Consider the following 27,143-nt stretch of genomic DNA (forward strand, 5'->3'; position numbering starts at 1 on the left):
TTAGCTTTATGGTTGAGAAAGAAAATGCAATAGTTGAAACAGCAACATTTCTTTTTCACGTATACTCTGCAATTAATAAAAAAAGTTCAAAGAGGAGTACTCTGCCCCAAGGAAATTCCTTTCTGAAGCTCAAATTATATAAAATTGATGTTTCCAAGTAGTGCTCTCAGATTTCCAAGACTGCCAGTGTGCTGCAGTGAGGGTGCTAAAATGAAACATCAAAAGGCCAAATGAAATTCATTTGCTTAGTCATGTGCTTAAACACACGCTCAAAGGTCTCACTGAGGTGACCCATAAATTTGTGTGGAACTTAACATGTAAAGTTAAATACTTCAACCTGTGCAGGATGAAGATCTGACTGCAGTCAAGAGCTCAATATATGTCCACTAATTTGTAGTGGTATCTTTTGGTTTCATGTATTTTTTTCTGAAATACTAAATAAGTTGTATTATTTTATCTTGAGAAAGAGAAATCACTGTCAATGTAGCAACACAAAAATTGTTCAAGGATGATAATGGTGAGCACATCAGATTTTCTTTCCTTAGCCATTACTTCCATTCTGAATTAACAAATCACAAAATGTTGTGATTATTCATTTTCATATTTGCAATATATCAACTAGTGATGTAGTAAATGAGAGAAAATCAAATTCATCTGATGGAAATGTTATCCATTATGCTCAAAAATGTTGTTTGGGTCTTTTACAGATGTAGTATAGATCAGTGTATGCAATTCTGACAGAGAAAACAACCTCAGATTTCTGGTGAGATTTTTTTTGGCTCTCTCATCATTAAATCCTCAGGAACTCTCTAGTAATTTGAACTGAATGGGTGGACTTCTACCTATAGAGAATGGGTCAACAAAAATGGTTGCTTGAAGGGATTTGTCACACACATTTGATGCTGAGGATCAGGGCCCAAATGGTGATTCACATCAGTATCCTGGTATGACTCATGCATCTCAGTAGGAGGACACTTCAGAGTCAGTACAAAATCATGTTGCACTGGAAATGGCTATAAACCAAAGAACGTATTGCAAAGGTTCCAGGTGACTTCACTGAACCATTACATTGACAAATCAAGAAACTAATTTATTCCATCTTGCTGGGTTCAGAAAGTTTATTATTCTCATTGAACTGAGGTGCTGATTGAAAAGGGTGAAGGTTTTCTTTGTAGGCAGGCAAACTTCACCTTTGGGATTAAAAAATTATGTTCAGACATATAGGGAGTTGAAGTGTAGAAGTAATTTGCCATCTGTAAATAGTTTTGAACTCTTTACTAAAACAGACAAATGAGTTAATGCAAGCCATGAATAGATTGGGCCAAATGAAAATATATTTGGAGTTAAGGGGAGTGATCCTATCAAAGAGCCTTGATTGACAAAGAAATGAGTTAGTTCTACCTGATTTCCATAAACAACAATCTTATCACCATAGTTGCAATAACCTAGATAGATGGCCTTTGTGGGCTCTGATTTTTCCAGTTGGTATTGCAAACTTCTACCTGGGCTTCTTGCTGTCCCTTAAAATTTGGCCCACTATTAATTTAATCACTCATAAAATCTACTTAAATAACACGTTTCTCAATAACTTCTTGTATAAGATCTCGATTTTACTGTGAATTTGCACTCTTGTTTGCTACCTGATTTATCAGAACCAAGCACTTACATTTGAAATGTGAGTTGGTTCTTGGAGTGTGATACATAATTTATACTCCAGAAGGGTTATGTCACATCCCATGACACTGCATAATCCTACACACCCTGCGTATAACATGACAGACGCATGACATTGTATTAGACTTTTTATGAAACACAGTATCTTCAAATGTGTAATCACCGACGAATCAGCTGTACAGAAGCCAGCACTCTGTTATGTGAAAGAAATAGAAAATAGCACATTTTAACTTATTAACCAATAACTTCTGTTGTAACTAAACACAGAAGAGGGAATCAGGTTTTGTGCTTTATATAAAGTCTTGCTTTTGTCCTGCTATAGCACGCTCTGCTTTACAAAGATAGTGATGATGTCGCATGTAAGGCAGATGGGAGTAAAATAGCAAATGGCCCTGTTGCATGTAGTTTTCCAGCATGATTTTGAAACTTGCCTCCCAGCCATGACCCAACCCAGACTCCTTTTCTTAAAATGAGAATTTTTGATGCTTTAGCTTATTATGTAAAGTTAAATGTGAAAAGTTTTGTATTTTCCTGTCCTTTGTGCACTTTTCTGAGTGGATCTCAGCTGTTCTGTCTTAACTCTCTGTCCCTTAGGATGAGAGAGACAGCAGATGGGGTTAGGGCAGAGGGCTGATGCTTCTGACAGCAAACGGCCTGGTTGTGGAGTGGAAGCTGTGAGCGTCAGGAAGCTCCTTTTCCCCAGAGAACCAACTAACCACTGAAGAAAGTTGAAAATGAGCCCTTTGAGAAACGCTATTAAAAGTAGTAAAAAATTGCAATTGTGCAGATGATGTGCTGCTGTGTGGTTATTCGGATGCTAATGAGTTTGACATTGGGGAACTCAAAGGGTTTACAACTACTCCCTTATGTGATTTAGCTCTTTATTGGCAATCTTTGAGAAAATAAATGAAAAATATATTGCTAATAAATACATAGCATGATAGGATTTTAGACAAAGCTGCTAAGTTTTAGGCCTTAGAAAGAGCTTTGTTCACTATTGTAGCCATTCCCAGAGATCTTTTGGTTTAGGTTACTGTGTTTTGAACAATGAGGAAGAGGCAGGTAGAAAGCTTTAAGACTCTTCTTTTTTTTTTTTTCCCAAGGATGTTGAAACAGAATAGTGGGGAAAGCGGTCTGTGAGGATAAATATAGTCTCTTTTCTAGCTAGAAAACTGCTTAAAAAATCATTTTGGTATTGGGCCATTTTGTTCTGGGTTTTCTGCCTTTATCATCTTGCATCTGTCTTCTGCTTTGCTAGCTGATAAAACTTTATTTATTTTAATTAAAATTTATTGACGGGATGCAACTAATATTCTACCTATTGGGACTAAAGCAGAAATTAGTCACTCAATAACATCTAGCTTACCTGAGAATCTGTTTAGAATGAGCCTTTCCAATTTCAGAAATGTCACATCACTAATTTTATGAACATGACTTCATCAGATATCATTAAATGAATAGTTGAAGTTTCACCCTCAAGACCCTAAAGTTTATTTGCAAACTGTCATAATTGGAATATGTTGAATGAACAGATCTGTTTTACTAAATACGCTGGACACTGCTTGAGAAGGACATCTGAAGTTGCAAGTGATAGTGAAATTTTCATATCTTGGTCACTACAGGCAGGAGTGATGCTAAAATAAAGCCTGTCCATAGTAACTATGTACAGACAGATTTTCTCAGGCTGCAAGTGCCTATAACTTTAATTGTTCAAAGGCTTTAGGTATTAATTATTTCTGAATACAAGGCCGTCCGTATTGTACACTCAGATATAAACTTCTGCAGCTCTTATTTCCTTGCCATTACTGTGGTTTTAGTGGGAGTTACCTCATAGAAAGGAATCAAAATTGAGCATGCAGAAATGTCAAGGATTTCCTTCAGTTTGCTTAATGTGAGAACATTATCAGTCTACCAAGCTCTAAACGCTGATATTCAAAATCATAAAAAAAAAAAAAGGAGAGCTTTTCTACTATTAAAATATTTTAAAATGCTTCTTATTTATTTCACATCATGTACCAAACTGTCCTACTCAGTCAAAGGGGTTCTAATGTAGTAAAAACATTTAACTAGCATTTCTACATATGGAAACCATGGATTTTTGTCTGTGCAAGAAGAAAAACGTTTCTTAGAGCAGGTCTATTTCATAAGCTATCGGAAAGGTACAATATAAAGAAGGTACGGTAACAAAAGAAAAATTACTATTCTTTCTACCTTTTAGAAGCATTAGTGATGCCTCTATACCATATCTTTGAAAAAATGCATGAAACAATACACCTGTATTATTTGCCGCTTTGATTTAAAGAATATCCTGTTTCATCTGTATTTTATTTAATATAGCTGGTTTTTGGTTTTCTTTTATTATCTTTTTTTTTTTTTTTTTTTTTTCAGAGAATGAATTACAGGATTATCTGTTAAATCAGACAAGGCATCTTGGGCTGAGTGACAGATTTGGTCCTTTGGAATCTGCACATATTTTCACCTGGAAACACTCAAAGGTGGGATAATTTATTTACAAAAATGAATTTGAGTCAAAATATGTATCTCTATTAGTACTAGAGTACTATGCGGTTTCATGTGTAGTGTCTCATACACTATGGCTATTTTTTTCACAGAACATCGGCTGTTTTAAGAACAGCAGTCTTCAACAGTCAAACATAACACGAACAAACAATTGAAAAAAATATTTAAATCTTTGTAAATACCTAGAAATTTTAGTTTTTAAGTTTCAGAACTACATTTTGTTAGTATTACATACAGACAAGAACATAACTATCTTTGAATCTGTATGAGTCCAGGAGTGGAAATGTATTTCACAATGCACTGCTTACATTTAATCTATGAGGGATAGTTCGTGATTTTTTTTATAATGTTTATTGAGGTCTTTTGAACTACATATCAGTTGAGTAGGATAAAATCTTTGGTGTATTTGTAAAAGATCTCAAGGTGTCGAAGCTGGGGTTTTATTTTGAATATTTACACTTTCTTCCTTCTAAAAAAAATAAATATATATATATATATATAAAGTACATAGTAGCCCAGGAAATAGTGAGAACACATTGAACTAAGTCAAAAATAGAAATCCAGGAAAAAAAGCTTCCCGAAAGTAGGATCACACATTAGCTTGTGTTGAGCTGCATTTCAGCATGGTAGACCATATAATTTTTCTCTAAATTTAAAAAGCTAGCAGTTGCCCCTTAATTTCATAAAGCTGTGACTCTGCCCTCTAAAGCCTTGGTAAAGCAGACTAATAGAAATACTTGGCACACATCAGTTACCTAAGGGAATAATAGAACTATTTGCTGTAGTCATTTGGCAAAAGGACATAAACATATGGCTTTGGTTTATATTCAGCACTGCCAGTTGTGCAAAGTTGCATGCATGAAGTATACAACAGCAGTGACAACTCAGAAATCAGAAGTGAGAATCAAAATAAATCATCCTCATTACAAAGCTATTCAAGCTTGCCTCTGATTTAAGGTTTATTTTGTCACTGCAAATTTTTGAGTAGTGATTTCAATGTAGAAAATACCGACTTCTTAAAAGTATGTATACCATTCAAGCACACCATAAAATACCAAATCGTTGATGAGTTATACGTGTTATAAACATGCTTTAAAGTTTGCATTCAGTAGACATACTTATTTTAAATCCTGAGAAACAAATATATCTAAACAAACTGTTTCCATGTTATTCAACTTTTTGATACAGAAATGAAGAATAGCACTGTATAAACTAAACCAAAAGTTTTGAAAATAAAGATGAAATGACTCCTTGATTAAGAATAATCAGAATCACAAAACAAGGCACAATTTCAGTAGCAGTCTCTAAGAAGTCCTACTTTGTAAATTTTTCTTCTCCTTTCTGACCATCAATGTACGGTTAAAAAAAAAAAAAAAAATAGAAACTTTAACAATGGTGCTACCAATGTTCCTGAAAATTTTGTCTTTGGATTTTAGGGTTTTTTTTTTTTTCTGCCAGTACTGAGAATAGATAAACTTTATCTAGAGGTTTCTATATTTGTACTTTGCATTTCCTTCTTGCCCTGTGCTTCTCACCATCAGTCTGACATTAATACTTCATATTAAAAAAAGGTATCATAGAGTGACAGAAAGGTGCATTGAACACACACATATATACAGACAAGCAAACAGCACTCTCTACTTCTAGACAGGCTGTAGGAAATCTTGCTTTCATATTTATTAATAAAATATTTTTCTTTGTGACAATATTTCCTTTTTATGTGTTAAAATCTTAACTAAGCTATCGAGATGAATCATTAAAATATGAGTACCAAAAGCACTGAAAATCTTGCTCTGAGGGCATTATTTATTGTAGGGTGAAGCACATACAGTGTCGTCACCTTGGGGTACAGTGCAGCACAGACAGGTTTGTAGTGCTTAGCAGTAGTGCTTAGCTCAACTTAGATGTCGGCGGCTTGTGTTCAAGACTTGAGGATGTCCTTTAAAAATCATCAAGTTTGATGTCTGTTTGTTTGTTGGTTTTGTTTGTTTGTTTGTTTATTTGTTTTTTCTGGGTAAGTTCATTAGTAGTGACATATGCAGCTGTTGCCTCTATACAAACTTATCTAGTTTACAAATTAAAAATAGTAGAGAAAAAAATATTTTCAGACCTCTCAAACTCAGTAAAGGTTTGTACTAGAGAAGCTGTTTGCCAGGATTCATTTTGAAATCAGATGTAACTTTTAGTCACAAAATTTCAACTTTTATACAGCTTACTTCTAGATAAACTGGTGATTTCTTTTCCTCTAGCTAGTTACACAAAATGGAACAGACTGCCACTCCCAGAATGTGAAACCCACTCAGGGCAAGTCATGCTTTTACAAAGACTACAATAGAAATTAGAAAGTGCACAGCTCTTACATCAGCTCTTTCCAGGAGGTCAATTTCACTTTTACCTATGTCAGCAACACTGGCTTCCCCAGGTCATAGTTTATTTCACAGTAATGTGCCATGAAACTATCTTACCAAGATAGTAGTATCAATTTCATTTCTGAAATTCAGAATTTAAAATGTGCAAGTAAACTTAGATAGTTATTATTATTGTTGTTATTATTATAATTTATTGCATATACTCTGTTTTCAGCTGTTAGAGGGTGTTTCAAAAAGATGGACCCAAGACACCTTGTGTTGTGACTTCAAATTGGGTCCACCTTCTTGAAATACCTTCTATTTTTGGATTCCATTACAATATCAGTACATGCACATGTGCGCAGATAGATTCCAGGAACACACATGTAACCTCAGAGCCAAATCCTGATTCTCTCACTCAGGGAAGTATTTCCAGGTACTGCTCTCCAGTCTGCTGACTGCAGTGGGATGGTAGAAACAGAAGTAGCATTTGGTTTCTGCAGCCAGGAACTCTGAAATAGTTTGCTCAAAAAGTGTAATTTTGCTATTACACCAGTAAATTCATCTAGAGAAAAATGAATACCCTGTAGCAGTCACATAGCAAGTTATTCAAGTTTCAGCCAAGCAGAATTTGTAGTATCATCAGTGACTCCAGTCAGCTTTCTGGGATCTAGTTATCAACTTACCCTTAAGTCTCAAGCAATATTGAAGGAAAGGTGGAGGGAAGATCATATTGAAATTCCTGAAGTCAGACATAAAGCATTCATGAACTTAGTGAGAGTTGTTGGGATATGCTTTCAGAAAATAATTTAGCATCAACATCCTCAGTAAATTTCCCCACCACAGAAATACGATATAACTGAAGCAATTCAAAGGAGACCATTTATTTATTAGCCTGATTGCCTAATGATTTGGGACTGCATAGCTGCCACCCTCCCCGTTGCTGTGTTTCTGACTGTGTATCTCCCACTAATTTCTTCTGACTCCATAGTTTCAACTAATTTTGAGAAGAAAATGTTTAGATGGGTTTTAAACCCATCAAATCAGAAAATCTGGGTATAAGACACAAAACCAGAGTGCAATTAATTCCACTATTCACTTGTCATTATTATTGTAAAGCTTGCCCTTGAAAAATATGGGACTGCAAGCATTTATATATTATCCTAGTGCTCCTGATCGTTATAAATAAATAAATAAATAAAATAAAATTAGTAAGACAGTGTTAGAGGATTTTGTTCAGACATGGCCATTCCATTTATCCCTTGTGGTCTCTTGTCTCAGGACTACGTATGTACCAGAACAGCTGACTATCCTGAGCTTTGAGAGTATGAAGCACCTTCCAGAATCTATCCAATCTTTACAGCACATAGTAGTAATAAGATATGTCTCTCAAGGCCTTGATAACAATTACCTCTAAAAACTTTGGATGGAATTTCTAACTTAGAGTTTAATTGTTTGTTGTTCCATGGGTAACTTAAAAGTTTGAATACTTTTTGCTAACCATCTGTGACTCTAATTTAATATAAAGCAGTCACTATGTAGAAAAAAATCAGAAGTGAGAAACTTTATTCACCTTTTTTCAGTATCGGGCTGTCTCTGAAAGAACTATCAAAACCCAAAGATATTACATTTAAATTTTGAGCAAGAGAGGTCTTTTTGCTGACACACTCAAAAGATTTCACAGTTTTATTCATTTACTTTTGAGTTAATGCATGGGAATTTTTGTAAGTTAAGGTGTTTTATTATGAAGCACAGATAAGATGATTGTTTTAATACGTGGTATGGACCAAGCTAAACAGTCCTATAAATTTTAGCTTTGAATTGATTAAACATCTCTCATAGTTTAAAATTATTAAAAGGAAAGAAAATCAATAGAAAAATCACCTGCATTGATTTTATTGTTGGTTTTCACTCATTGTGCCACTTTTAAATATTCATCACAATGCAACATGCTATTTAGACCAAAGTAGCTGCTGTTCAGTAGATGCAGTGGACACTTTTTGTTTCATAATTAAAAGACTAACACTGTGATTGGTGTGGTATTTATTATGAAATGATGACAAAGGAGTACCAGTGGTTTTAATAGTTTTAGCTTACAGAAGCTGTTGTTAATTTTGTCTGTACAGTTGCAGGTGAAATAATGCACAGTGGATAAATAGTCTATATTGGTTTAACTGAACATAATATATAGTGTGTTCTGGAGTTGTTTGTCTCAATAGACTATAGTAATCAAAAGTAATGAACCTATTATGTGCAGGACCTTGGAGAGCATAGAATGGCAGTAAAAGTGTGGCACATAAAAGGTTTATTAAAGGAAATTAAAGTCCATCATTGCCACACCTGCTCCCCTATTATAAGTCTATGGCAGGTCAGTGCCTTCAATCACAACTCAGCATCAGAGAACAGAGCCATGTTTCCCATTACCATTGCAGTCACATTGCAAAAACTCTTTCTCCATGTTTTAAGGATAGTAACAAGTAAAGGCTGCCATCAGCCCCACTGCGTAAACGTAAGCCAGTTATGTTCCTTATCTGCTAACAACCAACATCAGATGAAAATTTAAACACAGAAAAGATATAGTTGTCTGACTCTGAGATGTGTTTCAATCAATGTGTATGTTCATTTCAGATATTGCAAACCTATGTTCTAGAATTAGACTTCTTCAAGCACACTAATACCCTTTTCAAATGCTTGTGTTCTGTCCTGCAAATAGGTATTTTGATTCCAGTAGCTGTATATAATGTGTAACCATATATAAGAGCAAGCAGAATATAACCTAGGAAATTAGGGAAATGCTTTTTCTCCCCTAGAAAGTATGACTTTACTCATTTTCTTTCTCAGGTCGATTTTGTCATATTCTGCAATGTTCTTTCAGATAAGATCTTCAAAATATCTCAGTTATCTGAGTCATATAAAGCTAAAAATAAAGCATCCTCAGATCTTCAATCTCTATACACGGAAAAAGGCATGAATAGAGATTTGTATATCTTCCCCCTGTGGGACAAATCAGTGCTGCTGATCCTCAGAAGGGAAGAGTGAAGTAACAGACAAGACCTCCTGTTGACATGGTTTTTTATCTTTTGACCTTTTGCAGGGAACAATATCAAGCAGGCACTGGCAACTTCTGGTATCCACAGAATGTATCTACCTATTCCCCAACACATTTATATAAATCAGATATTGGTGTCTGCATTTGTTCTTGCATATTGATCTACATAAGCACATGGGAGTTTCTTCATCTACAGTCTGTTTGATAGTTACCTGTTTGCAGGAATGATGCAAACATGATTTAAACAGGGAAACTGAGATTCAAAGCAAATATAGAATGTAAGATACTAACATAGACTGAAAAAGAATTCCGGAGTTCCTGATACTTTGTCTAGAAAAAAATTCATCATGACAGTCTTTCTTACATAAAAATTAAGAATTACTTTCAGAAAGGACTTTACCTCCTTGGACATGGTTAAAATTGCACTATTGTACAGTCTGCTATGTGTCATTGCTGCTCTCCACACCAGAACATGAAATTTTAATCCCTTCGAGTTTCAGGGGTTTGTAATAAAATCCATGGATTGAAAACCTGCCCCTACAATTATGGCTTTGGGCCAGATCCAAGACCAGAAGGTGCATATTTCCAGTGCCGATTTGGGTGTAGCCAAAAATGTTATGAGAATGGTTGATCTTGAAAGGCCTCTCATTTCAGTGAATAATCTTACAGCAACAGCTGACTTCGGGGGGTTCGGATTTTCAGTAGTTTGGTGTGGAATTTTTTAATGTAGAATTCAAACCTGGACACTACATCCTCCCCAAAACTCATACAGGTGTGAAACTATGTCCCTGACCAAAACTTCTGTAAGAAGTAGTTGATTGAGTGATGAAGTACTTAAAAGTTTTATGTGTGCAGTTACACACATTCAAGCAAGCAGGTTTCACTTTTTAAGGATGAAGTTGTCAGAAATGAAGGTTCCAACACAGCTATTGAGATATGCTTCTGTTACAAGCCTAATGCAAAGTGTCTGTACGCACTGTGGCTTTCTGGGACCTTTTCTTCCAGAAGGTGGTTGCTGAAAGCAACACTCATACAGCACTGCTGTTTCTAATCTTATGCCTTCAGCTAACACCTGTAAACCTTGTCATTAAACCTTACAGAGTCACTCATAACAATCACTTTATTAAACAAATCTGCATCATTAAAAGTATCTCCTAGGTATTTACTAGATATTCACAGATGGCTTTTTATCTCTTTGACAAGATTAATAAGGCATGATTATTCTTCCTCCTAGTACTGTCTAGCCTTTGGAAATGTGAAAAAAAAAAAAAAAAAAAAAAAAGAGACTTTTTTTCTCAATGGCAAAAGGAATGAATTAAAGACTTTTTGTTAATATTACAGATGGATGCAGATGGGGAAAATAAAAAGCTGCGCACACGTTCAAAAGGAACCAGGGGTGAGTTAGCAAGCACGTTCCACGACCCTGTGCCCAGCACACCATGAAATATGATAGTTCCTGTGCACAGTCCCTAATGTGCAGTAAGAGAGTGTGTAGCTTCCTTCGGGCTGCTTTTTTAATCAAGGCAGGACACAGACTGCTGGCATTAAGAGGCACAATGTTATTAGCTATGATTTAAAGAAAAGCAGAAAAAAAATCTACTGTATGCCATTTTCTTTGAGCTATTTATCAAAGAGAACAAAGGTTATGTTTTTTATTATTTAAACAAAGATTTTTCCATAGGGAGTAAATCTAGAAAATTTTGAATGGATGCTTTCAAAATAAAGTACAAAACTTTGTCTCAGCCAACAGACTTTTTTTTTTGTCTATTGCCATTAATAATTCATAAATTAACTGTGTAAATGGTCCAGAAGTAAATTTTGTTTAGTCAAAATCTGCAAGGGTATGTGGCAGAGGAAAAACTTGTGCCTTTTTAAAGTACTAGTGCTCGTGTTTCATTTTCCAAAGTTACAACATAGCTGTATTTCCCAGCTATTTCTCTCTTTTTGTAAGGAACAGATGGAAATGCATTACTGAGAGATAAACAGGTCCTTAATGATCTCAACATCTGGAAAATATGATTGACTAGCCATACAGCCCTTACAGGAAAATAACTTTTTATTTTAATTGATAACATTTTTTGTGACTCTCGATGAGTGAAAAATTGAGATACGTAAAAATAAATGACAAAGTTTTGTCTGCCCTGTGAGCATTTTTGCTTATGACTATTTTCAGAGGTGCAAAGCACCCATTCTTCACTCTGATTTTAGTGTGAATTGTGCACTCTCAGGACTGTGAAAAAAGACTAGCTTGATTCATTGTCACAACTCAGTAGTTCTGGATTGTTAATATCATAGCTCCAAGTTGTGGTTAAAATGAAAGTGCAATTTGCCTCAGTTCTCTAGTTTTAAATGGCCAAAGAGTTGAAAAGTGTAAGACTTCACTTAGGAGAAGACAGAGGAAGTGAGAGTGCCACAAACTGCCCACAGGCAAGGGGATAAATACAGACAAGCCTTTCTACAGAACTTAAGCATCATTGTATCAAACTTCTGATGCATCCCTCAGTAACATTCTCCAAAATTAATGTAAAATTCATATATATTTCAAAAGCACCAGAACAGGGGATTTGAACAAAGTTATGGAATAGGGAAATTATTGACACCTCGGCATTAGAGCATGTCTTCTCTGTTGGTCAGGACTGTAAGTTAAAACAGTCTGGCTGACTTAACACACTTTAATTATATAATGTTTAAAAGGGAATTTAACATTCATATCCTTTTTACTCAAAATGATAACAACACATTTTTTAAACTTATGAATTTCTTTCTCATTATTTTTTACACACATGCATACACATCTTTAGGAATTAATAGATCAGGAACAGTGGAAACAACAAAAGTTTCCTGTGCACTATGAGTAATACTTAGAGCCACCTGTTGGTTTTTTCAATACGCTGTATTTCCTTGTGTGGGCAGGTATTTTTAAACATGATCCTTTGTCATTCACAAATTGAATTAAAATCAAGAAAAAGAAGATATTTGTCACTCTATTTTCAATAAAAACAAATGTCTTCCTTTTTTTTTTCTTATTATTATTTTCCTTATTGTTCAACTGAACATTATACTCCAGGTCTTATACACCCTAAAATAACTGTGAGAATTATTTGTTCAGTTAACATTTGCCACTTATAGCTACAATCCCGTGGTTAGCATGAAGTAATCACCTGTGTTTTGATAGGTGTTCCTCTGTCATCACCGATAGGCAGGTGCAAGGTTACAGAAAGCACAAGCCTGGAAGTGTAAACTAATTCATTCTTTCCTGCTTTTATTAACAGTTCAAGTGGACTCTATAGCTCAAGAGCTCAGGTAAGAACTCACGTTGCTTATTTTTTAAGTTTTAATTTCTGATTATATTGATGAGTTCATACCAATGGTATTGCTATTACTATAAAACAGAGAATCCAGCAAATGGTACATTATGTAAAGGTTTAACGTAGACCTGACAAAGAGTACTTGATACAGATCGACTTTGTATATATACCACAAATAAAAGCAAAATGTAAAGTAATGCAAAGTGGGCAGGATTCCGGTATGCTACCCTTATGTTCAGCCTGTGTCAGGGCACACAACAAAAGAGTATACTTCCTGATCAATCTTCAGCCTTCTTTTTCCTGTAATAGGTACTGTAGTTATTTAACATCTTAACATTCTAAGAAATATTAATCTTTATAAGGTTTTCTTAGATGTTTTTTATAAAACTGTCTCTGTATACTGCTGTGAATTTTAAGTGCAATAGGGGTTCCTTCTTCCTCAAGTACTTGCTGAGGTTGCATATTTTATTGAAGTAGCACTAAGTACTTTTCAAATTTACATAAAGCATGACAGTCCATTCAAAGTCAGAAATTCTGCAAGGATATTTCTGATCACTAACAATCTAGTAATATTTTAACATTAGTACTTTAATCTCACTAATGTGTGCATCAGCTTCTAATAACTGGTCCAAGATCTTAGAACAAACCCTGCAAAGACTAGTATATTATTCAGTAGAAAATCTTAAAAAAAAAGAATTTTTATCATCAGATTCAAGTTGTCTCTGTGACAAATTTGCTCTTCATGTCCCCAAGGGAAACATTTACAGATAGGTGCAAATTCCTATGGTTTTTAATGAAACATACACTGGACTACAGCTGCAATAAAAAAGCTGAAAACATTTTTACAAAAGAGTTTTTCTTTAATAAAGTTGTTTTGCCTACACTCTCTTTTCATCACATGCTACTGAGCTGCTTTCTTAACCACAGCAGGCATTTGAAGTATGTGTTAGTGGGTTAATCCATCTAGGGAACAGAAACATCATCATGTGATTTATTTGATCAATCAAAATACCACTCTCTCTTAAGGTAGAACATGAAATATTTACAGGAAGCTATTTGCAGTGAAGACATACAATATTTTAAGGTTTTGTTTCATAATAAAACTGAGAAAATTATAAGCTTCTTACAGATATTCCATAAAGGGAAGTGAAGGCTAACTTTTTGGGTAAATTGTTCATGGTAAGTCACTCATTCAGCTCTGCTGTGAACCTCATTTTTCTGTATGGCTTCAGTTTCCTGAGATTTAGTGCTGTTTCTTTTTCCTCTGTGCATCCCCAATTTATACACCAGAAGGAAGCATTAATCTGAAGAGGCAGTCATCCAAAAATGAGGATGGTCCATGTGTTCTTAAGAAAAAAATGTTTGAAAAATGGAGGATGTACAAGTTTTTGCAACATCAAGGAATCTGTAATTTATGCATAATCAATTACTATAGCTTTTCTCAAGCAATTTTGCTTTTCCTTGTGAAATACATGTTATCTTAGGAACTACTGCATAACAGACTACTCTCTCTGTCAGAAGTGTGGACTGCTTCTATAAAAAAAAATAGTTTGATTTAAAACAGTGAGCTAAACAGTCAATAAAGTCATTGCCCAGTCCTTAACTTGGTAATTGTAACTTCTATAGTACCAAATTCCATATTGGGTATCTTTGCAGTCAAGTGGCTTTGCTGGCATACAAGTCAGGTGATCAACTTTTATTAATCTATTTGTTAATGAAAAACTAGAGGAAGGGAGGCAAGGGCTGCCTTTTGGAAATGTAGCCTATGAACTGCATTCCTATTAATCATACCTGTATTATTGTGAAAAAAATATTAAACGCTCCCCAAGAATTAAAGACTGAAATATACTGTTCTGTTCCCTGGATGCAGATATTGGAACTACTGTCTTTTCTGACCAAGGTTCTAAATGCTATGTTGGCTGAGAAATTTAAATCCGTGCTTAATTAATTTCCCCTTTTCCCCTGGCTTATCCTATCTGACAAAGCACTTTTGCACTCCTTATTGAGTTTCTGTTACAAAGTGCCTTGGGATACTTCTACATGAAAGGCACTACATAAGCTTACATGCTCATATTGTACTATTATTAGTTTCATAGCATTGATTGGTTCTAGAGCATTTGTTAGCCTTTTCTTATTCTGCAAGTTGTGGTTCACAAAAATAGAGAAAGAAATAATGAAAAGAAAAATGAAAAGTTGCAATTACCCATTAGATGCAATAATGCATGAAAAATTATCTTGTATAAATTTCAGGGGTTGCATTCTTACTTAATGGAATTCAATGCCAAAAAATCTGTTGAGTTCAAGAAAGCCAAGATTTCATGCAGAAATCTGGCTAATGATTTTGCTATCATCCACCTCTTCCTGAGAAACAGGACCACCTTTCCGCATAAAACATTTTCAGAAAAAACATCACTTCAAGGGCCACGTTGGGATTTAATTTTTTTTTCTGTTTAGTAAAATAACTAAAAAATCCCTTGCATTGCACTGAGTTTTCAGAGGACAGAAAACTTCCAGATGTTGACTACCGTTAGACAATTCCTATTTAAGTGTCAAACTTAAACAGATTTCGTGTAATTATAAAACTCAGGAATCCCAGATTTCAATGTCATATAATTTATTTTCTTTATATGTGAATATTATTAATACTGCTGTGTTATTAGTTCAGATTTATAAGACTTTTTTTAGTTATATCTACTGTATATGCTGCAGTGTTGAAACATAATATGCAAAACTTAATAAGTTCTTCAAAATAGATCTGTTTCTCCTCCAGCCTTAATTATTCACTCATGAACAACATTATTTAATTTTTCATTTAGGAATGTAGTGCTGCCCACAGGAAGATATGAGTTTTTTATCACAATCTAAACATAGCAAACATGATATGTGGTAGAAGTGAGTGATAAAGCCAGGAGGTATTTATCCCATACATTGAAGTTTGAAGAATCTGACACCTTTTGGACATAACAACTCTGTCGTATCCATCTTCTGCAAGAAGCAGAAAGAAGAAGTCTTCTCTTGGATGAATGGCTGAAAGGACCAGGACCTTCAACTGTGTTCAGGATTAGAATGAAAACCAAGGGGAAGTGAGGAATATTGGTGTGATGTATTCTCATTACTGTGTTCTGTTTAACAGATGGGATACAGTACGATGAACCATCTGTAGGTTATGGAGTGACATCTGGGTCAGACCAAGAAAGAGTAAATTGAATTGATCCAAGCATAGGATTACAAAAGCATAGATCAGTTTGGCGAAGTCCATATTTGTAAAAAAGGATAACTTTTCAGGGTTAGATACAGGTAAGATCAAGTCTTTCTGGCTTCTGTTACTAATGATTAATGAAGACTACACAAGGCACTGGTGCTTCAAGCCATGGAGAACAGTCCTGCTCTTTGGTACAAACAGTTACACTTCCCCTTACTCTCTGTAGTGTTGGATCACTTCTTCAAAAGGTCTATTTCATCAAAAGTAAGGAAGGCTACTTTTACCTGGAACTCTTTCTCCAAATGTTGTGAAACATTTTAGATATTCAGATAAGTTGAACTGCACAGTGTCAGTATGTAGAGATATGAGTATCTTGGATGCTTTAGCAGTGAGACAAGTAACAGAGTGTCTCGATGTCTCTTTGGTAGGAGTAACTGGACAATTCACCCTTTGTTGCTGTGTCTTGATTAGGAGAATGAGAAAATAGCAAAGCAACCCTGAGGCCAGTGGTACTGAACTATTTCAGGATGTTTATGTTACTAAAACCTATTCCTTAACTTCATCCAAAATGTTTAAGAGGTATGCCAATAGAAGTAACAGTATTGATAGTGTACTAATAAGCATTTTGCTAACTAAAGTAGTTATTACTTATTATACAATACTGAATATTTTCCTTATTTCCTCTAAGTGCTAGTAGATCATATGTATCCAATTATATCTGAATGCTAGTTTCAGACAGTAACAGAATGAAGGTAGACAGTTTGGTAGGTAGAAAATTATTTGGCCACTCAGGAAAAGTTCATGGCATGAAATAAAAGGGCTGTGCACCCTAGCTGCATTTAAAAAGGAATGTCTCGTTGGTATGTGAGTTTTTAAGAAGTATTGTATGAAAAGAAAGCCGTAGTCTGGCAGATGATCTGAGAAAGAGGTGAAAGTGCTACCTAGATGATGGAAGAAGTGGGCACACGAGACAAAATCAAACAAAAAGGCTCAAAGATGTTCTCCAGTAAGAACTGAGATTATGATTGCTTTGTGTAGCTATCACGTTCACAGTACTCCTGTCCCATAATACTGCTTAAAAGTGAGACAGAGACTGAGAAAGCTGTTTATTGCTACCCTGCATCTGGAAAAACTGTCAGATTTACCCTTTGGGCTTGGCTTCTGTTTCCACCGGAGTTGGTCACAGACTCTGATTTTCTGGAAACTGGTGGGAAAAAAGAACATTTATCATAATCCTGAGCAAGCACATTTGTAATAGAACAGAGCTGGACTCTTGAATCTCCTTGTGACTCATCTGTCTCTCACTGGGAGTATGGGACCCTCGTAGTCCTTAATGTGCTCTGCTGAAACAAAATGTGTCCTTGAGTCCAGATAGACTTAGTAGTAAATGCTAAATTAAGATGGTCAATAGTTATATCTACTGCCAGGATATTTATCTCATTTTTGTGCAGACATGTCTGAGCTTGTCAAAAAGTCTTTTTCTGCAATTGAAGATTGGGTGTTGACAGCATATATTCCCAGCTTTCCTCCCCAGTGTTCCTTTTGATGGTTACTGACTGGGTCAGAGTTGTGCTAAATTGTCATTCAACTGTTCTCCGTAATACACCCAGATTAGGCATTTAATCTGAGATAAAGACCTGTGTCACAGCATTTCTATTGATAACTGATATTCAATTAAACAATGGGCATTAATCTTAAGAGTACCTATACCCCAGGTCTTGTAACAGAATAATGAGTTAAGAGTATCTACTGCTTGCTCTCTAGCTTGGAAAAGAAACTTCCTCCCTGCCCTCACCATTGCAGTAATTGAAAAGGTTCTGGGGCTTTGAAAATATTAACCTCTGCCTCTTACTCTATGATTTCTGGTATAATCAAGGCTGTCATGTTGTCATCAATTATATTTTCTTAAATTCCCAGTAAATCTTTTTCATTTCTTATTATTTTCTGACAACACTGTTAGGTTCTTAAGGAATTCAGGCAAGCATGCTAGTCAGTACTTTCCTTAAAGAATCTGTAGAAAACTATGTTTTATGCCAAGGAAAAATGATTTTATAAGTGATGTTTGATAGAAAACTTCTAACAGTCAAGTATAAATAAAGACTGAACAATCAGACATGGTGCATTTTACTGTGAAGCAAAGGTAAGTATATGCTGGTCACAGAACTAATAAAATAATACTGCTGAAATTCACTTATCATTATTATATCCTGTATGTCAACCATTCTCATCATAACTAATAAAACAAGCATTAATGTAAGTTGTAATGGCAATCAAATTTATAGGTCTGTCATGTCTATGTTCCTCCCTTGTTTCCTCTTTCATCTTCCAGTGTCCCTCTAATTAGCCATCAAACTGTGAAATATACAGTGTTGGCATTCCTCCTCTCCCTTTGCTCTGCTTATTCTTCTCCCCCTCCTCTCATCTCCTCCTCTTCCTTTCCTAGAGCTCTGATGAGTTGATGCACCTCAAGCTTTTTGCCTTTTTTGTAGTACTACATGCTTTCAGACTTAAGAAATGGGTTGTTGTTTCAGTAAAGAAACAGTAAACAAGAAACAAATAAACACAGATAGAAATTCAAACATTTTCCACTTCAAGTTTTCTGCTTTCAGATATTCATGTGAGTAGGTTAAGGCTTGCAAAAAATGTTTGGAACTGGTGTATAGAGAATGTTAGAGAATGAAGAATATCAAAGAAAATATTTTTTTTTTTTCCATTAAAATGACATTATTTGAATGAGATTATAAAAGATAATAACATCCACTTTTAAAAACATTGTCAGTGTTTCTGTGAAGAGAAATAATACCATATAGTTCTGGGTGATCACAAGTAATAACTTAAACATTTAGCAGATAACCCTGAGGTTGACAGTTATTTGACTTAACTATTCAGTGAACTGTTCTGAATAACCGTTAAGATGGCTGAAATAGAAACTGTATCTCATACTCCTTTTGAGACTTCTGTGGTTGGAGTTGTTAATAACAATAAATCATTTGCCTAATTCCTGTAGAAATTAAAACCTTTTGACCTATGCACTGTGACCTTTTCCTTTTCCTCCTGGATTTACTTAGAACATTTAAAAATTGTATTTGATGTTCAGATTTCCATTTTAGTTTGCTTTAGTTGATATTTTGTGTGCCTTTGCTTTATAGGTGACTTTTGTAGCTTTTTTCAATCACAAATGCATTAGATAAGTTTGTATCATATTATAGGCGCTGATCAGAACACTGCCCAGGGAGCTTTTAGAGTTTTCATCTCTGGAGACATTCAAAACCCGCCTGGACACATTCCTGTGTAACCTGATCTAGGTGTTCCTGCTCTGATGGGGGGATCAGACTAGATGATCTTTCGAGGTCCCTTCCAGTCCCTAACATTCTGTGATTCTGTGATAGGGCTCTTTTAACATCTACTGTGTTCATTTCTAGACAACATCTGCAGTCTCGGTGTCTCTTTTCTCTATTTTATTTGACTGTGGTTTTAGAATTTTTCTGCTTAAAGCCTGCATTTAATTAAAAACAAACAAACAAACAAATAAAGCAATTATTAATTAGGTTCAACATATACATTTCTGTAATAGTTAGTTTTATAATATATGTCAAATGCACATCCCTTTAATTGTAACTCCTAGACTGCAAATCATTATATGCGGGTTTTTTTCTACCTGTTGAACTTAATGCATTTTAGAAGGTTCCTTGCCTTGAACTAAGAGTTGTTTGTTATTTAATATATTACAGCAGTCATCTTCCTCATCATAACTTCTGTGTTCACCAGCACACAGTAAATGTTATCCTCCCAACCCTACACAGGAATTCAGAGTTGCATATGCCCTGATGCCTTCTGCTGGGTGACAGAACGTATCAGAACATTATAGCCCCAAATGGTTGTTTCCTCGTATGGCAGATCTTTTCTCTGTAGATGATCACAAGCCATATAGACATTCAAATGCCAGCCGGTGACTTCTGTCTCAGATATATCAATCATGAGTTAAATATTATGGCTGACTGAAATGGTCTGTCTGACTGGTGTCAAGGGTAGTTTCAGCCAAGCAAAAACAAGCCAAAACAGACTGTGGACAGCCTGGAGAGAGCAAGAAAAGGAAAAGAAAGCAGCCATTGGACCTCCTGCCACATTAAAGGGAGGTACTACCTCCTGCCAATTAATTGCTTATTGTCCCATTAACTGTTGTCAAAAAATATAGAAAAGCTAAAGCTTATCTTCTTTAAGTCTTCTCTAACCAGACTGTAGTTACCAGTATGCTTTTTATTTATGCATTTACTGATGGTAGCAGGCTGACTACTCATGTGCAAGGCTTTCTGAATGCAAAGGTTGTGTGGATGATCTGTAGATTTGCCTAGAAACTTAATCCGTTCTAAGCCAAATTCTTGGCTTGGGTCCCACTGGAATTTATTGACCTACTGAACCTGGACAGATTGAGTGAATAAATGAAAAAGAGGCTAGGGAGCCTGTGTTTGGCCCAGATCTTGGGCATTCATTCATATTACCAGGTTTAAGGACTTCCTGAGATCCACACAAAGAAAAAAAAAACAAAAAGAAAAAAAAAAAGTGTTTTCCTAAATGTGTCTCAGTCTTTTACTAAAAATAACTTACCTGTTAGAAAAGCATCCAAATATACAACTCTAGCCATACAGGGTTATAGAGTTCTTGGTCTATGAGCTATAGAATGGCACCATGAAGAAGTCATCCATTTCATTAAAATAATGTTTCAATTAGAGGGTTTATGTGTGAGTTTTTGTTTTTTGTGGGTTTTTTTAATGATCTGAATATCCTTCTGATCCTACAAGCTTGTAAACTGACAACAAGAAAACCAGAGAAGAGAATTTAAATCTGTGCTGTCTTTCTCTGAGTTGCCTTTCCTTTGCGGAGAACTCTGCTAAAATAGTAAACTAGAGTTTAAAAAAAAAAATAACAACAACAACAAAGCAACAACAACAACAACAAATTTAATGAGCCTATTGCAGCCTGAAATGGTTGTCCTTTAGCCTCAGGCATCACAGAGAGCTTGAGGCATGGGCAGATTTCACCATAACTGCATGCCTTTTCCTATGTTATTGCTGACTTACCATTGCTCCACTCTTTTTACGTGCTTCTTTTTATTTGCTCAATCATTTCACAGTCCAGTTATTCTTTTTGGTCAGGTGGCCTGTAACATTTAGTTTACTGTCTGAAGCATTGCCAAGCTCGGTACCTAATGACTCAACACCATTACCCATTTCTCCCCAGCCTCTTCTTATGGGGGCTAATAAATCCTCTTTCACCAACAAGGCTATGGCAGCTACTTTGCTTTTCTTACACATCTTTTTAAAATAAAATACATCTTTTAATATCATGCTCTAGCCAGCTTTCAGTTATGATACCATATTTTCTACACATTAGTATGTGTCCAGTTCTGTTGCTTTTTTCCTAGCTAAAGCTTTCATTTCTGTATATAGACAGACACTTTAATACCCCCAAGTTACTGAGCTTATTTTACTCTATATTAGTGTTCATAAATATGAATTTCCCTTTTATCTTTCTTCCCATCTATACCCCATGTGCACTCCTTTCATCTTGTTTCAGCCCTGGACTGAACTTCTCACAACTGATGTTTTAGAAAAAGAGCATTGTCCATGTACGGCAGTAAAGTTTTATATTTGTAGAAGGCCCTTGAACCCTGGAATGAGTGCTACAGTGCACAGGAAAAGCCCCTGTCCCTTTCACAGATACAACTTGTAAGTCAAGTGTATGAGTTTGTTAAAAAGGGGTAAAATGCATTTTTTGTGTTGTGTATGATATTAAAAAATGAGAAGCAGGTTTTCTTTAATTGTCATTGGAGTAAGTTGTGCTAGTTCTGAGCTTCTATTACAGTCAATTCACTAAAGTCTAAATTATGAGCAATCTTTTTCGACATATTACATTGGTTTAAATACTTCCAATTTTAGTTGGTTAAAAATGTTGATGGAAGGAAAATACTGTTATCTGATTAATTCTCTCCAAAACAATTTTTCAGAAATTCCCAACAGGAGCTACTTTCCAGATTATTTTTCACAACCTAGGCTGAATTTGTGAAATACAGCACACTCCATCATTCTGTCCAAATGTTGTAAACTGTTTAAAAGTTACTATGGTTTGGTTTACTTTACAAAACATGAGAAAACATTAATGTCAGTAACTCAGACGGCAGATTAGCAATCAGGGAAAAGACATGTTTAGCTTCTTGTCAGTGATGACAACTCAGTGGTTCTCTCCAGGACTAGCCTGCAAAATTTCATCTGTAAAAACTAACATCAGAGTTCTGTTAAAAAAGTGGCCTTTTTAATATTTTCACATTGAGCCATAAGTTTTAATCGGCATGATCTCTGAATATGTTTAAATTTTATTTAAAAGAATTTGAAAGAAAACTTTTGTTTGTTTGTTTGCTTAACTCAGTCTTAGATTGCCAATGAACTGTAGCCCAACCCTTGATGACAATTTTCTCAGTTGCGTGGTTTTACTCCTTGAAGTTCTTCAACTAGTCAATGTGTTGCCACGTATAACTTGTAAAGCAGGCAGTTGCTTCTGGACATGTAAGATTTCCCCACAGCTGACAATTCACAAATCTTTCCCACTTTTACTTTTTTAGATGGGCAGAATGGTCGTTTTCTTTAACCTGTGCTTCAGCATTCATGGACATACAAAACAGCATAAGTTTCATATCTTAGCATATCAAGCATAGTTTCATATCTTACTGAGTTAAAAAAAGTTTGGACATGGGAAACATATTCCAGGATGGAACATCAGAATACAATGTTGTAGAAATCCTGAGAATGTACATAGCCCATACAGAAGACAAGATAGAAGGTATTGTAAAACTTAGAGATCTTTCAAAGAATTAGAGTGGAAAGGTACAAAGATGGGGTGAAATCATTAGGGCCTTCTCTTGAACTGCCGTTCTCTCTAGTGTAAAGCACCTCATGAAATATCTTCCTCAAAAGAAAATAAAATAAGACATTGATCAAGAAGTCCTTATTTAATATGCAAGTAATGTTCTTTATGTCCTTTGAGAGAATTTGCTTTGTTTTGCATCTAGAACATATATGGATTTTAGAAGAGAATGCAGTAAATGGAATTACTCTTTAGCTGTCATTTTTCCCAGGGTATAAACCCTGTAGATTTATATTCCAGTATCCATGGTCTGAAGAGATGCAATTTACTTTCTTCCTTTTAGAAAACATTCTTCTTTATATATATATATAATATCTGTGACTAATCCATGTCTTCTACCTGATTTTGAGAATCTAGGATTTACCTTTGTATATAGTTAGGATATGTGAATTCTTTCATATTCAGTAAGTAACTTTGTGGCATTGGAAACACCACCCTAGTCCTTGTAGACCTGACTGATGTGGATTTTTAGTCTTTCTGTGGACACTCCAACCTCTGGCTATGAGACAGGGTATTAATACCTGCTTTCTGTCTGTTCTTACTTTTAGAGAAACCTGAGCTGAGAACACTATCACTCTCACTTTCACAGAACTATAAAATTTACAGGCACTGTTTGCAAACAATGAGAGTTAGTTATGGAAATGGAGCATGAATCTGACTGTCTTAACCTGAAGACAAAGCAAAGAATTGAGTCCTAGTCACTATCTACCTTCCTCTTTAACCACTGTTGTCCATCTGAAGTTGCTGTAGCTAACAGCACTTATTTGGGTTTTTAAGTGCAGTGATTGGACTATCAAGGCTCTCTTTCTTTGGACTCTGACATTCCAGATCCTTTCATGAACCTCTAACATTCACAGTTGATATAAGCTATAACATCAATGTCATTTCAACTGACATGAAATCCATCCTAGGAGCAGTTCATCCCTTTTCTGTCCCCTTTGCTAGTAATTTCTCCTGTCCATCATCATCTTATGAGGAGGTCAGGATTTTTATGTGATTTTGGAAGATCAGATACTTTCAGCTATAGCTTAAACCTTTGGAATTCATTGTGCTAGAGAGATAGACAGAAACCAGCTTATCTGTTTCTTAGAGAACAAGCTGACATAGAAAAGGACTAAGGTGGGCAGATACTCAGAATTTGTGTTCCTTTTGGGTACCTCTGATTCAGTACAGTCTTAAAATTCTTAGAAGAAAGCTCAGCCATGACAGACATTTATAAGTTACCAGTTTGTCAGTGGCAAGTGTCCCTGAATCTTCAAAAAACAACTTTTCTCTCCTATAAGGAAAATGTAGTATTTGACTTCTGCAGTGTCCCAGGGCATCTGCAAGTTGGTGACAAAATCTCATCAAGACCTAAAGTATATGGCAACGTCTTTAATCACAATATCATTGAGGAGTAGTTAGGCTAACCTTCCCCTTGTAACTACTGATGTGAAGTTAAATGGTTCTGCAAGATCAGAGGATGATTTCTGCTTTAATTAATTCAATAGTCTAATGCTTAGTTTTGTAGTACAGTTAGGCAGTTAAAAGGCAATTCAGGTTAAAGTAAAATGTTCCATTAATTATTCTTGCACAAACTCACAAGGAGTGGTCTCCTTAAATAACGTTAGACAGTAAATATTAAAGTGTCTTGATGTTCAGACATTTATTTTCTCTCTTGAAGCTAAGGAGTGTACATAAGATGCAGTTTGTTCTCTTCTTAATATTTTAAGGCATTCATTACAGGCATTAGTAAACAGCAGTTGTCAGGCTGAATGTATTTCCAGTTTTAGCCACTATGGCCATTCTTTGTCCTGTATCATGCTTTACCAACCTGCAAGGTGCTGTGAATAAGAAAAATATCCCCAGAGATCTGGAAGTCTTGCCAAAAGATTGATAACAAAAAGTCCTTGCTGGCTACAAAGTAGTTAAAGGTTGGGTTAAAGGCTTGCAAACACATCACTTAGATGAACTAATTACAAAAAAAAAAAAAAAACAACAAAAAATAAACAACCATGAGAATTTTTAATAGTAAGAAATGCTGTATGCTTAAAGACTGCTTAAAACCTCTCTCTTTCTCATGAGGCATTGCTTTGTGGTAGTAACCCAATGCACTGTTCTGCCTGCATACTATAATGCTAGTGTCTGCCCACATCGTCCAAGATGTATTCTGAGCAGAAATAAAGGAAAAAAGGTCCCAGTAAATTCTCAAAGAAAGTATTTAGACGTGAAATATGTATGAAAGATTTATCATGGACGTTTTTTTCAACGCATGCAACCAGGTCTTACACATCAGATTTTAATCTCTTGGCTCACACTATGATAACAGACACAAGACTCTTTTTGGTAACTGAGTCATTGACTACAAAAAAAAAAAAAAAAAGTAAAAAATCTGCTAATTATAGGTATTATTAAAATGATTTATTATTCATAAAATTTAAATACAGTTAAATTGGGAAAAAAAAAATGTATTGGCTTTGGGCTCATAACAAAAGAGCTTCTCCTGGTTTATGAGCCTCAGATTACCAAATAACCTTGACAGCTGAATCAGTGTTCCATGACAACAAGCAGGCCATTGATAAATAGCAACAAAACTATTAGACACTGAATTTATGAGATGAGTAATAGAGAAGCTAAATTATAGGTTTACCATTTGACAAACTACAGCTTGACAAATCTGTGCTAACGTACGTGTATGTGTGCATGTACATAAGCAAAAGAGAGAAATAGAAACTTTTTAAGACAAAGGTGAATTTGATATACCATGAATGTTACAAAGACTTAAATATATCCTTTTGATAGTCATTAAATTTCCAGTGTCCATTGTCAAATAGCTTACAAATCACATGTAAATTCTTGAAAAACAATAACACTTGTGAAGTTGTTCTTCTGGTTTTATTTCCATTTTTACTTTTAAGCACTGTAACGTAGAAAAGAAGGGGAATTGCTGGTAGGTGGTGAATCTTTAAACTGGCTCTTGCAATCTAATAGATTCCAGTTGTAACTCAAATCCAGCTGTTTAAGAGGTCACCAGCAAAAGCAAGTGTATATCCTGCTGGATTTGAAAAATCTCTTCCTGTCCTATGGAGGGCAATTTACACTTCCTAAGCAAAAAAGAAACAACTGTGTTTTGTCATCTTCTTGCAAGCAGAGTGGAAGGCATCAAGAATTATTTTACTTGAAGCTGTATCTCATGTATTCACCTATTTTAAAATGATGGGAACTATAGAGGAAATTTGGGTGAGTGGTTGCTTGTGTACAGAAAAATATACCATAAGGACAGCTAGGGTATCAGTCACAGAATCACAGAATGTTAGGGATTGGAAGGAACCTCAAAAGATCATCTAGTCCAATCCCCCTGGTGGAGCCGGAACACTTAGATGAGACTACACAGGAATGTGTCCAGGCGGGTTCTGAATGTAGAAGTCTTTCACAGAGGAGAAAATTTCTAACATGAGCAATGTGCTTGCAGGCAGATTTGTGGGCCTCCTGTCCTGACACTGATGCAGCATCTTTTGATTTACTGCTGTAAATTGTGGTACTTACAGTCAAGTGGAATTCCTGCACTCTCATTTCCCAGAGCAGATCTGCAGGTGGCAGGTGGCAGCAGTGCCCCCACACTGGTCCTGACTGTGGTCTGCTAGCATCTGAGCTGGGCTGTCTTTCACAGTTGTGGTGAAAAAAACACCGTGTTTAATAGATGTTGTGTCAGCCCACAGTGGTGGTCTTATAACATCATGTTACTAGAAAAAAGGTTGTACTTAATGAGCAGGGATACAGCAGTCAACTTACCTTCTTACCATGTTTTCCCTTAACTTGACTGGAAGATACGGAATTGTCAGACAATTTACAAGATTAAAGCTGAAGAGCTAGATGAAGATCTTTGACCTGTGTTGCACAAGAGGGCATACTAGATGATCTAATTGGATCTTCTGTTCTAAAAATCTACTAATTATGCTTGTGTAAGAAACAGCTTCGTCAAAGGGGAATTAAACACTGGAAATTCATCTTGTCCTAAACACTGTCACACTAGCTACTAGAGGTAAACTTGAAGATTGACAAATAAATGAGAAAGATTAAAAGCAAACCTCGTGAAGCTTTTGGTTGTTAAAAAAATTATGTGAGAAGGGATTTCAAACTTTTGT

At 35.4% G+C, this 27,143-nt stretch overlaps 1 protein-coding gene across 1 annotated transcript in view; it reads left to right on the top strand.

The window, feature by feature from the left end:
• Positions 1 to 27,143, top strand: part of ST18 (ST18 C2H2C-type zinc finger transcription factor) — a gene marked incomplete at both ends in the record, with an annotated part of 166,817 nt that overhangs the window by 89,571 nt on the left and 50,103 nt on the right. Inside the window, 3 exon segments of the mRNA XM_080340195.1 lie at positions 4,063 to 4,169; positions 10,933 to 10,987; positions 12,864 to 12,894. Coding sequence (XP_080196321.1) covers positions 4,063 to 4,169; positions 10,933 to 10,987; positions 12,864 to 12,894 — 193 coding nt within the window.

This window comes from Nesoenas mayeri (assembly GCF_963082525.1).
Source record: "Nesoenas mayeri genome assembly, chromosome: 2".
NCBI lineage: Eukaryota > Metazoa > Chordata > Aves > Columbiformes > Columbidae > Nesoenas > Nesoenas mayeri.